Source organism: Bufo bufo, chromosome 4 (assembly GCF_905171765.1).
Source record: "Bufo bufo chromosome 4, aBufBuf1.1, whole genome shotgun sequence".
Classification (NCBI taxonomy): Eukaryota; Metazoa; Chordata; class Amphibia; order Anura; family Bufonidae; genus Bufo; species Bufo bufo.
The window spans coordinates 291,758,976-291,773,445 of record NC_053392.1 but is presented as its reverse complement, the minus strand read 5'-3'; the positions used below and the strand labels follow the sequence as shown (position 1 = coordinate 291,773,445).

The 14,470-nt window shown below is 44.2% G+C and overlaps 1 protein-coding gene across 2 annotated transcripts in view; it reads left to right on the top strand.

Annotated features, from left to right (window-relative positions):
• Window positions 1-14,470, top strand: part of LOC120998137 (pleckstrin homology domain interacting protein) — a 186,244-nt gene that overhangs the window by 16,236 nt on the left and 155,538 nt on the right. For both annotated transcript variants that reach the window (XM_040428675.1, XM_040428677.1), the window contains exons 5-7: window positions 12,728-12,878; window positions 13,659-13,757; window positions 14,251-14,411. In XM_040428675.1, coding sequence (XP_040284609.1) covers window positions 12,728-12,878; window positions 13,659-13,757; window positions 14,251-14,411 — 411 coding nt within the window. The remainder of the gene's footprint in view (window positions 1-12,727; window positions 12,879-13,658; window positions 13,758-14,250; window positions 14,412-14,470) is intronic.

The following is a 14,470-nucleotide window of genomic DNA, read 5'->3' as shown; positions in this document are numbered from 1 at the left end:
TATGGTCTCACAAGGGGTCTGAGGATCTCATCTCGGTACATAATGGCAGTCAGGCTACCTCTGGCGAGCACATGGAGGGCTGTGCGGCCCTCCAAAGAAATGCCACCCCACACCATTACTGACCCAATGCCAAACCGGTCATGCTGGAGGATGTTGCAGGCAGCAGAACGTTCTCCACGGCGTCTCCAGACTCTGTCACGTCTGTCACATGTGCTCAGTGTGAACCTGCTTTCATCTGTGAAGAGCACAGGGCGCCAGTGGCGAATTTGCCAATCTTGGTGTTCTCTGGCAAATGCCAAACGTCCTGCACGGTGTTGGGCTGTAAGCACAACCCCCACCTGTGGACGTCGGGCCCTCATATCACCCTCATGGAGTCTGTTTCTGACCGTTTGAGCAGACACATGCACATTTGTGGCCTGCTGGAGGTCATTTTGCAGGGCTCTGGCAGTGCTCCTCCTGTTCCTCCTTGCACAAAGGCGGAGGTAGCGGTCCTGCTGCTGGGTTGTTGCCCTCCTACGGCCTCCTCCGCGTCTCCTGATGTACTGGCCTGTCTCCTGGTAGCGCCTCCATGCTCTGGACACTACGCTGACAGACACAGCAAACCTTCTTGCCACAGCTCGCATTGATGTGCCATCCTGGATAAGCTGCACTACCTGAGCCACTTGTGTGGGTTGTAGACTCCGTCTCATGCTACCACTAGTGTGAAAGCACTGGCAGCATTCAAAAGTGACCAAAACATCAGCCAGGAAGCATAGGAACTGAGAAGTGGTCAGGTCACCAACTGCAGAACCACTCCTTTATTGGGGGTGTCTTGCTAATTGCCTATAATTTCCACCTGTTGTCTATCCCATTTGCCCAACAGCATGTGAAATTGATTGTCACTCAGTGTTGCTTCCTAAGTGGACAGTTTGATTTCACAGAAGTGTGATTGACTTGGAGTTACATTGTGTTGTTTAAGTGTTCCCTTTATTTTTTTGAGCAGTGTGTGTGTGTGTATATGTATATATATATATATATATATATATATATATATATATATATATATATAATGAAAAAAACTACCGGCAGCACCACCTTGGAAGCAGATAAGGACGGGTGCAGAGTTCAAGTGTTGTATATATTCACCTAAAGAATTATTAGGAACACCTGTTCTATTTCTCATTAATGCAATTATCTAGTCAGCCAATCACATGGCAGTTGCTTCAATGCATTTAGGGGGGTGGTCCTGGTCAAGACAATCTCCTGAACTCCAAACTGAATGTCAGAATGGGAAAGAAAGGTGATTTAAGCAATTTTGACCATGGCATGGTTGTTGGTGCCAGATGGGCCCAGGGCTGTGGAGTCGGTAGATAAATGTTCCGACTCCGACTCCTCAGTTTTATGTACTTCCGACTCCGACTCCACTGTATTAATATGCGAATGTATTTTATACATTCCTTGAGGGAAAGAAACGCAACCTACCACAGGACTACTGGCTGGGAAGCTGCTTTCTCCTTTGTGTGCTGATCTTCTGCTGAAGATAGGGCAGTGGGAGGATCCAGGAAGGGGCATTTATTCTAAAACATGATTTTCCTAGGAGAATCCCATAGTCATGTTTAAAGTTTAAGCTAACAATCGGAGTTTACAAGTTTTTATAGCCTTAGCTAAATGACAGCAGTTTTTCCAATGGTTTACAGCTTCAGTCTTGAACTATTGGCCTTCCATTCCCTTCACTTATACAAGTGTCTCACTCTCTAGTCCTGCAAAAAACATATTTTTTTTAATCCCTTATCAGTGAGAGGCTAGGTTACAAATGGACGCTGCGTTCCCTGTAAAAGCAGAACACAACACTATGGAAAGTATAAGTATTGCAGCTCCTAATTGTGCGTTGCATGTCATATAGTGAAGCACATGAAAAGCATGCTTTTTCACGGTCATTTAACATGTTCGTTTTGCAGTTACGTGAGGCACTGCATGCATTGGTCTTTATTCTTACAGTAGAGAAGTCATTAATTATAACTTTTTGTGAATTGGGACATTTAAACTTGCTTTTTTTTTATTCCAATCTAAATTTAGTAGGAGTAGGAGTCGGAGTCGGTGCATTGTTTGCCGACTCCGACTCCAGGTACCCAAAATTTCCCTCGACTCCGACTCCACAGCCCTGGATGGGCCGGTCTGAGTATTTCACAATCTGCTCAGTTACTGTGATTTTCACGCACAACCATTTCTAGGGTTTACAAAGAATGGTGTGAAAAGGGAAAAACATCCAGTATGCGGCAGTCCTGTGGGCAAAAATGCCTTGTGGATGCTAGAGGTCAGAGGAGAATGGGCCTCAAGCTGATAGAAGAGCAACGTTGGCTGAAATAACCACTCGTTACAACCGAGGTATGCAGCAAAGCATTTGTGAAGCCACAACACGCACAACCTTGAGGCGGATGGGCTACAACAGCAGAAGACCCCACCGGATACCACTCATCTCCACTATAAATAGGAAAAAGAGGCTACAATTTGCACGAGCTCACCAAAATTGGACTGTTGAAGACTGGAAAAATGTTGCCTGGTCTGATGAGTCTCGATTTCTGTTGAGACATTCAAATGGTAGAGTCCGAATTTGGCGTAAACAGAATGAGAACATGTATCCATCCTCTGGCTACTTCCAGCAGAATAATGCACCATGTCACAAAGCTCGAATCATTTCAAATTGGTTTCTTGAACATGACAATGAGTTCACTGTACTAAAATGGCCCCTACAGTCACTAGATCTCAACCCAATAGAGCATCTTTGGGATGTGGTGGAAGGGGAGCTTCGTGCCCTGGATGTGCATCCCTCAAATCTCCATCAACTGCAAGATGCTATCCTATCAATATGGGCCAACATTTCTAAAGAATGCTATCAGCACCTTGTTGAATCAATGCCACGTAGAATTAGGGCAGTTCTGAAGGCAAAAGGGGGTCCAACACCGTATTAGTATGGTGTTCCTAATAATTCTTTAGGTGAGTGTATAATATATATATATATATATATATATTATAATATAATATAATATAATATTTTTTATTTTTTTTGGGACATTCCCTTTTAACTAGCAGCCAGTGCCAGGCAGCTGCTAATGAGATGATGGGGTGCCTCAAAAGGGGCATAGATCTACATGACTAGGACGAACTTTACAAACGACTAGTCAGACTTCTCATGGAGTGTGCACAAGAAGGACATAGATCTAGAGAGGCGGGCAAATAAAGGAATAACAGGAATGGGTGGACTACAGTACCTAAAAACATTATCAAAATTAAGGTTACTTGGTTTAGAAAAAAGATGCCCGGACAGCCTACAGCAGGGCATTGTGGGAGTTGTAGTTTTACAACAGCTGGAGGGCCGCAGTTTGAGATGCCTGGTCTAGATGTAAGAAGGTTTGTACACAAACGTAGAAGAGGATTCTTTACGGTAAGAGCAGTGACACTATGGAACGCTCTGCCTGATGAGGTAGTGATGGTGAATTCACTAAGGCCTCTTGCAGACAAGCGTGTCTGGATGCGTCCCGGTGCACTGCGGCAAACCCGCGCGAGTAGGTACGCAATTGCAGTCAGTTTTGACTGCGATTGCGCTCCGTTTTTATCGCACGGGTGCAATGCGCTTTGCACGCGCGTGATAAAAAAAACTGACTGTGGTACCCAGACCCGAACTTCTTCACAGAAGTTCAGGTTTGGGTTCAAGGTTGTGTAGATTATATTATTTTCCCTTATAACATAAATATAATAGCATTCTGAATACAGAATGCATAGTAAAATAGGGCTGGAGGGGTTAAATTTTTTTTAAATTTAACTCTCCTTAATCCACTTGTTCGCGCAGCCGGCATCTCTTCTGTCTTGTTCTGTGAGGAATAGGACCTTTTGACATCACTACACTCATCACATGGTCAGTCACATGATCCATCACCATGGTGATGGATCATGTGACGGACCATGTGATGAACGTAGTGACATCATCAAAGGTCCTATTCCTCACAAAAGAAGACAGAAGAGATGCCGCAGCGCGAACTAGTGTATTAAGGTGAGCTAAATTATTTTTTCTTTATTTTTTAACCCCTCCAGGCCCTAGTGTACTATGCATTCTGTATTCAGAATGCTATTTTCCCTTTATAGCCATGTTTATAAGGGAAAATAATAATGATCGGGGTCCCCATCCCCATCGTCTCCTAGCAACAGTGTGTGTGAAATCGCACCGCATCCCACTTGCTTGCGATTTTCACGCAACCCCATTCACTTCAGGGGCCTGCGTTACGTGAATAAACGCACAAAGAGAGCATGCTGCCAAGTTTCACGCAAACGCACAAGTGATGCGTGAAAATCACCGCTCATGTGCACAGCTCCATAGAACTGAATGGGTCGGGATTCAGTGCGGGTGCAATGCGTTCAACTCACGCATTGCACCCGCGCGGAAATCTCGCCCGTGTGAAAGGGGCCTAAAGAGTTCAAGAGGGCCTGGATTGTATTTATCGAGTGTAATAATATTACAGGTTATATCTACTAGATATGGGTCGTTGATCCGCAAAATTATTCTGATTGCCTGATTGGAGTCGGGAAGAATTTTCCCCTCTAAAATGAGGGAAAATTGGCTTCTACCTCCCAGGAGTTTTTCTGCCAAGGGCTCATGCACACGACGTATTTTATTTTTCTGTCCTTTCCGGAAGGTACTCCGTGAGCATTCCATTTCTGTATGTCCGTATTTGTTCCGCTAAAAAAATGTCCTATTGTCCGCATTACAGAGAAGGATAGTACTGTTCTATTAGGGGCCAGCTGTTCCGTTCCGCAAAAATACGGAATGCACACGGACGTCATCTGTATTTTTGCGGATCGGATTTTTTGCGTACCGCAAAATACATAGTCGTGTGCATGAGGCCTAACTTTGGATAAAATTTGCCGGGTAACAGACTGAACTGGATGGGCCTATGTTAGGCTAATTTCACATTAGCGTTTTTTTGCGGATCCATCATGGATCTGCAAAAATGCTTCCGTTACAATAATACAACCGCATGCATCCGTCATGAACGGATCCGGTTGTATTATGTCTTGTATAGGCCATGACGGATCTGTCCATGTACACCATAGAAAGTCAATGGAGGGTCAGATCCGTTTTCTATTGTGTCAGAGAAAATGGATCCGTGCCCATTGGACTTACATTGTGTGCAGTACGAATCCGTCTTGCTCCGCACCACATCACGGACAGAAAAAATGCTGCAGGCCGCGTTTTGGTGTCCCCCTCCAGAGCGGAATGGAGACTGATCGGAGGCCAAACTGATGCATTCTGAGCGGATCCTTTTCCCTATCAGAATGCATTAGGGCAAAAACTGATCCATTTTGGACTGCTGTGAAAGCACTTGACGGATCTCGCAAACGGAAAGCCAAAACGTGACTGTGAAAGTAGCCTAAGGCCTCATGCACACGGCCGTTGTTTTGGTCTGCATCCGAGCCGCAGTTTTGGCGGCTTGGATTCAGACCCATTCACTTCAATATGGCCGTAAAAGATGCGACAGCACTTCGTGTGCTCTGTTCCGTAGCCCTGCAAATTTTTTTTATAAAAATAACCTGTCCTATTGTCCGCGCTTTGAGGACAAGAATAGGCAGTTATATTAAACGCACACGGACGCCATACGTGTTTTGCGGATCTGCGGTTTGTGGACCGCAAAACACACACCAGTTGTGTGCATGAGGCCTTAGGCTGCAAAAAAACAACTTGTGTTTAAAACTTCATTTTTATGTAACTATGTTGCACATTACACCATAAATGCAATGAATATAGTAAAGTGATCGCCTTTTTCAGGATTCATCACTCAAACGTCATGAGCTCACACTCACACATTTTCAGGGGTACGAATGATAGGCGATAAGCCCTTTTTAGTATATTCACTGTATTTATAGTGTAATGTGCCAATTACTTTGAGGATAGTATGTGTACTCTTGGTTTCGGCAGCTAGGACTGTAGTGCATGTCAGCCGCTTTTGTTCTCTCATTGTTTTAGAACTGGCATCTATAACTGTTTGTAATAGAGTTTTTATTTTTTGTGTTACAGCTGTAGCATGCATTTCTTACTATTTTGTTCCAGTCCTATGGTGTAGACCAGGGGTGGGGAACCCGACCATTTCATGTGGCCCCCGGATATTGCTAAGGGAATGTCACTAGTTTATGCTGCTTTTAGTTAGGACCCCGTAAATGCTGTCGGGGGTGCACGGGGGATGGGTATGGGAATAATAGGGGAAAACTGTTGAAAGTTTCACTTCCCATATTGGTGAATAGAAGCTACGCAAACATTCCTCACAGACCCTGTGATTCGCTGCTATCATAACGGGTATCAGTGATGGATGATTGGGACAAGAGATGTGTGATGTCATTTGTTAAGCATGATTCATTCCTTTTTAGGGAAATATGATTCAGTAATCTTTACAAGATATGTAGTAATTCGTCATCCAGTACTCATCTCTTACCATTTTTATACAATTTTTATTACTATAATTTTGTGTATTGTTTCATTTACTTTACATTGCTTTAACCTGTTAGTACAGGTTTACCTTAGACCTCATGCACACGTCCGTATTCGTTTTGCGGGTTCACAGTCCGCAGATCTGCAAAATATGGACGCTGTCCGTGTGCCATCTGCATATTTACTTATTTTTTTTTTGCCTGTAGACTTCGCGTTTTGTGAACCAGAATAGGTTATGTTCTCTAATTTGCGGACTGCATAACGGATACGATCGTGTGCATGAGGCCTTGTTGGAAACGGTTTGAAGACTATACCTTGAGGCCTGCCATTTACACCCATGAATGATATGAGTACATAAAGAAACCAAAGTAACTCCTGCTTTTGTCCGTCATTGCTTTTATTACTCTATTGTGTGATGCACTTGCTTTTTAATTGAACAGGTTTTTTTTTTTTTTTTTGGGCCTTTTTTCACTGATGAATTCATGTGTAATTTCAGCTCCACCCAGAGCCCTGGGAAACGGCATATTTCTTCATTGTAGCCAGATGTGTCTCCAGCTTTAGGTTTAGATGTATTTTGAAGGTCTAAAAGCATTCCTTACATTCCTAACTGTGTATGCCGTAGACTCTTTGCCTGAAAGTACCAATGCAGACTCCTACTGGGGAATGCTACTTGCAGCAGTGTAGCATCTTAGAGGATTAAAGAGAGACCGGTATATGTACACTGCTCAAAAAAATAAAGGGAACACTTAAACAACACAATGTAACTCCAAGTCAATCACACTTCTGTGAAATCAAACTGTCCACTTAGGAAGCAACACTGAGTGACAATCAATTTCACATGCTGTTGTGCAAATGGGATAGACAACAGGTGGAAATTATAGGCAATTAGCAAGACACCCCCAATAAAGAAGTGGTTCTGCAGGTGGTGATTACAGACCACTTCTCAGTTCCTATGCTTCCTGGCTGATGTTTTGGTCACTTTTGAATGCTGGCGGTGCTTTCACTCTAGTGGTAGCATGAGACGGAGTCTACAACCTACACAAGTGCTCAGGGTAGTGCAGGCTTATCCCAGGATGGCACATCAATGCGAGCTGTGGCAAGAAGGTTTGCTGTGTCTGTCAGCGTAGTGTCCAGAGCATGGAGGCGCTACCAGGAGACAGGCCAGTACATCAGGAGACGTGGAGGAGGCCGTAGAGGGCAACAACCCAGCAGCAGGACCGCTACTCAGCCTTTGTGCAAGGAGGAACAGGAGGAGCACTGCCAGAGCCCTGCAAAATGACCTCCAGCAGGCCACAAATGTGCATGTGTCTTCTCAAACCGGGCAGAAACAGACTCCATGAGGGTGATATGAGGGCCCAAACGTCCACAGGTGGGGGTTGTGGCTTACAGCCCAACACCGTGCAGGACGTTTGGCATTTGCCAGAGAACACCAAGATTGGCAAATACGCCACTGGCGCCCTGTGCTCTTCACAGATGAAAGCTGGTTCACACTGAGCACATGTGACAGACGTGACAGAGTCTGGGAGACGCCGTGGAGAACGTTCTGCTGCCTGTAACATCCAGCATGACCGGTTTGGCATTGGTCAGTAATGGTGTGTTGTGGCATTTCTTTGGAGGGCTGCACAGCCCTCATGTGCTCGCCAGAGGTAGCCTGACTGCATTAGGTACCGAGATGAGATCCTCAGACCCCCTTGTGAGACCATATGCTGGTGCGGGTTGGCCCTGGGTTCCTTCTAATGCAAGACAATGCTAGACCTCATGTGGCTGAAGTGTGTCAGCAGTTCCTGCAAGACGAAGGCATTGATGCTATAGACTGGCCCGCCCGTTCCCCAGACCTGAATCCAATTGAGAAGATCTGGGGACATCATGTCTCGCTCTATCCACCAACGTCACGTTGCACCACAGACTGTCCAGGAGTTGGCAGATGCTTTAGTCCAGGTCTGGGAGGAGATCCCTCAGGAGACCGTCCGCCACTCATCAGGAGCATGCACAGGCGTTGTAGGGAGGTCATACAGGCACGTGGAGGCCACACACACTACTGAGCCTCATTTTGACTTGTTTTAAGGACATTACATCAAAGTTGGATCAGCCTGTAGTGGTGTTTTTCCCACTTTAATTTTGAGTGTGACTCCAAATCCAGACCTCCATGGGTTTAAAAATTTGATTTCCTATTTTTTAATTTTTGTGTGATTTTGTTGTCAGCACATTCAACTATGTAAAGAAGAAAGTATTTCAGAGAATATTTTAATCAGATCTAGGATGTGTTATTTTTGTGTTCCCTTTATTTTTTTGAGCAGTGTAGTATTGTATTGTGTTTTAAGGACTGCTTGTGGATGTTTTCCTTCTGCTGCAGGTCATTGTGTTACCTAGAACCTCATGGAATTATAACTGCTTGCACAGCTTTGAATGCTTGTTTCATTGTACATGGCAAGAGTTTGAGAGTATGGAAAGCTCTCTTCCAGAAGGCTGAACGCTAGGAGAGTGAATTGCAGTTCATCTTTGCCAGGGAGGCCGCTCATTTTCTCACTTAAAGCATATGGAGTGTTGGCTGCAAGAATCACAGAAATCAATGAAATTGCGTGAGGGAATTGTTTCTGCATCCAACATGAAAACAACTGCAAAGACAAGGGACCGCTGCCGCCTGTGGCAACTGTAAATAGGAAACAATGCCTGGGCTTATTGTATTTTCTGTTACTAGATGTGAAATACGGTAACTTGAGCGTTTTTAGTAGTTTGTTGAGCTATTTTGCAGATGCCAATCATTATTGATTTGTAGTTTGCGTGTATCTGTTAATAATTTAACAATGATCTGTACGTTCTTTCATATTTTCATTAGCTATTGCCTACATCTTAGTGTGTGTGTGTTAATGCTCAGCACCAGTCATACCAGGGCAGATCTGTAGACATTATGTCAGCGATTTGTGGGAAAAGAGTCAATATAAGTAATCATTTATGCATCAAAGGGGTTGTCCACTCCATTAGATGTGATAGGCCATCACTGTCTAATTGGTGGTGATCCAACACCACACACCCCAGCCAATCAGCTGTTTTGCAGTAGCGCTGGAAGTTAGCGCCTGAACTACACGGCTCCCTTTCTTGTGCAAGTGAATGGACAGAGCTGTGTTTCCTGCTCCGGAGCTACTGCAGAGCAACTGAGCGGAGTGCTGGACCCTCGTGGATCAGATAGTGATGGCCTATCCTGAAAATAGACCATAAGTTTTAAAAGAGTAGAAAAATCTCTTCTCTTTCTGAGTTCGGAAGTCAAGTGGAGAGTCTTATCAGTGATTTACAACCTTCTGTATGTGTGCAGCTGTCAATTGTTAATAATTAGGTTGTGAGAGTTAGAAAAAGATTTGATATATTTGCATAATAAAAAAACCATATACTTGCCTTCAATAACATGACATGGCAGCAGACTATCGTGGCGGGGGGTCCCTCCACAGACTGACACTTTCCAATCATTGCTGCCAGTTTGAGACTGCCTGAACCTCCCCAGCCGGTAGCACCCAGTTGCAGTAATAAACCTCTACTAGCATTAACTGAGGAACAGGAAAACATGAAAAGGTTATAATAAAATCTGAGTCCTGGAGCTCTTTGTATCAAAGTTTTATGGTTGCAAAAATTCTCATCACCCATATGGTATGTGTGTGGATGTCAAGCAGTCTCTTCAGTCTGTGCGGTATTGTAGGCGGATTACATTCCTAGTGGTCCTTATTTTAAAGTAAGTAGGGCTTTGACATGTGTTAAATTTTATCGGAAAGCGCTGCGCCAGGCGTCTGTCATTGATCTGAGTGCAGATTCAGGCCACACTAAAGACCTGACGCTAGTTTGAATGAGCAGAGGAGGAAGAAGTGATGTAGTGTCGGTGTGATCGGCAGGAGGGATACATAAGGATAACCACAGCATAGACTGAAGATATCCCAACCACTCTGCTCACACTCGCCTTGTTATATGAAGAGCTCAAAAATTCTAACACTGCTCCACATTCATTATTACAACTTCATAGGGGCACATGCAGACAACTGTATGTATTTTGCGGTTCGCAAAAAGGACGGGTAGCTACCGTAGTGTTTTTTTTTATTATTTTTTTTTTTTTTTTTTGCGGATACATTGTACCAATGCCTGACTTTGTCCGGAAAACGAACAAGAATAGGACATTTTGATATGTTAATTTTTATCCCCCCCCCTCCCTTCAAGCGCCATACAAACCTGTAAAAAAAAAAAAGGAAAAATACATTCATGTGCATGGGCCCTAAAACAAACATGTCAGGAGAGGTGACAGGTCTTCGTTACACGATAGTAACAGCTTAGTGTTGAACACTACATGAATTCATAAAAACCAATCTGTTAAAAACATGCAGTAACTGTTTTGCGTTGACGTGCATGGGCTGTCTGCTACATAGAAACCCGAGTATTCATTATTCCTATGTAAACATGTTGCTATTCCCTTGTTAGCCCTTGGAGGCTGCCATTTCATATTTTTTTTTCTCCCCTTCAAGGCTGCTGCGCCACAAACAAGCCCCTTAGGAGCGATGGGAAATAAAGCACCTGCTACTTGGTTCTCTTAAACAATAAGCCGTTCACTGTGATCAATGAGGGGAATATAGTCATAGCATACACCGCAATCATTTCAGGTTGTCTTAACACCAGAATATGGGGATATAGTGCATAAGTACCCACACACCATAATGCATGCAGATGACCAGAATCGGCCCTGGGTGCACATTAGAAGCCAATGACCTTTGTGAGACATTTAGGCGGCCATTTGTTTGTTTTACGCTACTTTTAGGCTCCATTCAGGACGCCGCAAATGGGTCTGCATCCGTTTCGCAATATCGGTAATTGGTGTGGACCCATTCATTCTCAATGTGGCAGAACGAATGCGGAGAGCACACTGTGCTCTCCACATCCGCATTTCCGGAGCGCGGCCCCGAACAAAAATAAAACATGTCCTATTCTTGTCCGCAATTGCAGTTCTATGGGGGGTGCCGGCTGGGTGTATTGTGGATCCGCAATACACCACGGACGTGTGAATGGACCCTTTGGCGTATGTAGGCCACAGATTGTCACAAAGGTTTTTTGCGACAATGTCTTTTTGACTTACTGCGCTTACTCCATTTTTGCGAAGTGCTAGAAAAAGAGGGCGGTTGTGTGGGTGGTGAAAAGGGCAGGCCCGTCTTGTTCATCATCAATTTTCCATGCCAGGCATGGAAAATATTTCTTAAACCAGGCCAGCAAGGTTGCTGGCGTAGTTTAAAGCATGTCGCACGATCAGCAGCAAGTGCCAGAGTTATCTAGAGGTCTGCACCTCTACATAATTTTGGCGCATTTACCGGCAGTGCAGAGGGATTAAGACCGGATTCTTAATAAATACCCCCTCTAAAGTATAAACTGAGTAAGAGAGCCAGTGGTCCGAATCTGTGCGGGAAACTGTGCCTACAGCCTGAATGGAAAACAGAAAATACTTAATTATGATGATATATCTGGCTGCATCCGTTATCAACGGATCCGGTTGTATTAACTCTTAAATGATCCAGATCCGTTTACTTTTGTGTCTGTCTTTCTCTGCATCCCATGCTGGACAGAAAAACGCTGCGGCATGGGAATGCATTCTGGCGCACTCCGTTCCGTTTTGTCCCGAAAACTGAACAGAGAGGGGAAAAACACAGATTTGAACGCGGCCTACAATATCAGCATGGAAAAGGTTGCAAAGCCATTGCTAGGCTGTTGCTGTTTCACCAGTAAACAGTAGTTACTACCAGTATCCCTAAATAGAGTTGGATAAGGGTATACATGTATCCAGACATCTCTGGCCTGCATGGAGAAGAAACCTGATGAACATCTAAGGAACTCCAGGCTTTGTTTGCCTCAGAGCATTTGTGATTCCACCATTGGGGAAAGGCACCACGTGGTATAAACTCTGCAGCATGATTGCACGTGGAAAGTTTCTTCAGAGACATCTACATATAAATTGACACCAATTGTGGGTTTTAAATCTGCAGAGTGTCAGTTTTCCCCTGCGGAGTTTGCAATGCCATTTGGGGAATACAGTGCTGCCATGCTTACCTCCAATTGTAATTGCAGATATCAGTCTGCAGGGCCAGGGATGCTGGTGAAATGAGGGTGTCCGTACCGGGCAAACTACAGAATTGAGTCTCTTCTGACCGTTAGGGAGACATTCCTACTTTGGGGGGATGAAAGCACATCTGAAGCAGCTGGATCCTGTGTAAAAAGAAAATTATTTTCAAGGTGTTATTTTTTTTTCTTTCCTAGGTAAAATATTACAGACATTTGGCACCTGACCATTTACTGCAAGTATGTCAAAGAGTCGGACCACTCCTGGAGAAAGAGATTCCTCAAAGTGTTCCTGGAGTCCTGACACTATTGGGAGCTGGCCGCCAGTCTCTGCTGCGCACAAACAAAAGTATGAGAGCACTATAGATCCACTAGAGACACTTCACCAGCAACCTTCCTATTCAACTATTTACATAGACACATAGCTGTGCTTCTCCTGAACAAAAACATTGGTTTTATGTTTATCGGAGTCTCCGTTCCTGAGTTATACTTTTTTCTTAATATGCAAATTAGGTCTTTTGGTGCTATGAGGGCGTCACCATTGCTGCTGTTGCATCTGCTGTTTTCTGTGGACATTCCCGCCTTGTCACTGCCTGGCCCTGTCAGTCAGAGCGGCGAGGGGGGGGGGGGCTGGACACAGAAATGAATGGAGCTTTGCTGCTACAAGGGCAAAGGTAACGGCCTCATTGCACCAAAGGCCTAATTTGCATATTAGGAAAATGTATCATAACTCGTGAATGGAGCCTCAGATCGACAAAATAAAGCGTTTTAATCAGGTGAACCACAGCTATGTGTCTATGCAAACTGTTTCATAGAGAAGGTCACTGGTGATTTTTGGTCCGCAAAAAAAAAAAAAAATGGATGACATCCATATGCCACCTGTTTTTTTTTTTTTTTGGCGGATCCATTGTAACAATGCCTAAAACGGGACAAGAATAGGACATGTTCTATCATAGGACATACGAATGCAGATAGCACACAGTGTGTTGCCTGCATTTTTTGCGGACCCATTGAAATTAATGGGTCCGCATCCTATTCGCAAAAAAAAAAAACGGAACAGACTCGGATACAAAATACGTTTGTGTGCATGAGGCCTTAGTGTTACATTTTACTGTCTGTATATCCATAGGCTGCAAACATGTTGTATGGAAGGGCTCCGCTCTTGCAGCTTTACACTGTGGAAGGCCTCCAGAGTCCCCAATAAACTACGGAAGCCCACCAAACTTAGGTGAGTACAGAGGACGACAACCACATCAACCTATACGGGCTGCATAGTGGAATTGTAAATGGGGGACTGAAGTGCTGTCGACTGATGCATTTCATAGTCTGCTTTCACATCAGCACTATGTTCTGCTTCATTATCACTGGAACTGAGGCCGCCAGCAGACACAGTTGACTATAATGGAATCCATTTGGGAGTCCAGATTGCAGGACTATATTGTGCAATGTTTCTGACAGAATCTGTGACCGAGACTCCTAATGGAGTCCCTGCAGCAGGTGTGAATGCAGCCTTAGTACCACCATTACAGGCAAACGGAACAGTCATGTGGTCAATAACAAGCACACTAGATCATTGGGAACATTACATGTTTGTATTGTATGTGATCTGTATGCTCCCATCAGTGTGCTTTGAAATACTGCCGTAGATAAATACAGAATTTTTTTTGTCTTCTATGAAATTGTAGATTTTTTAATTTGCCTTGTTGGATTTTATCTTGCAGCAAGTACACTTTTTGCAAGAAAGCTAAACGGAAAGTACAAGTTTCAGTCCTTAGTGCCGAGCGCTGTCTATCAGCACATGAAGATGCATAAGCGGATTTTAGGTCACCTCTCCTCTGTTTACTGTGTAACATTTGATCGGACAGGTAGAAGGATATTTACAGTAAGTCGGTTTGGTTTCCTTCTTCCAATGGTAATATGGTAAAGCTGCTTGTGTTGATC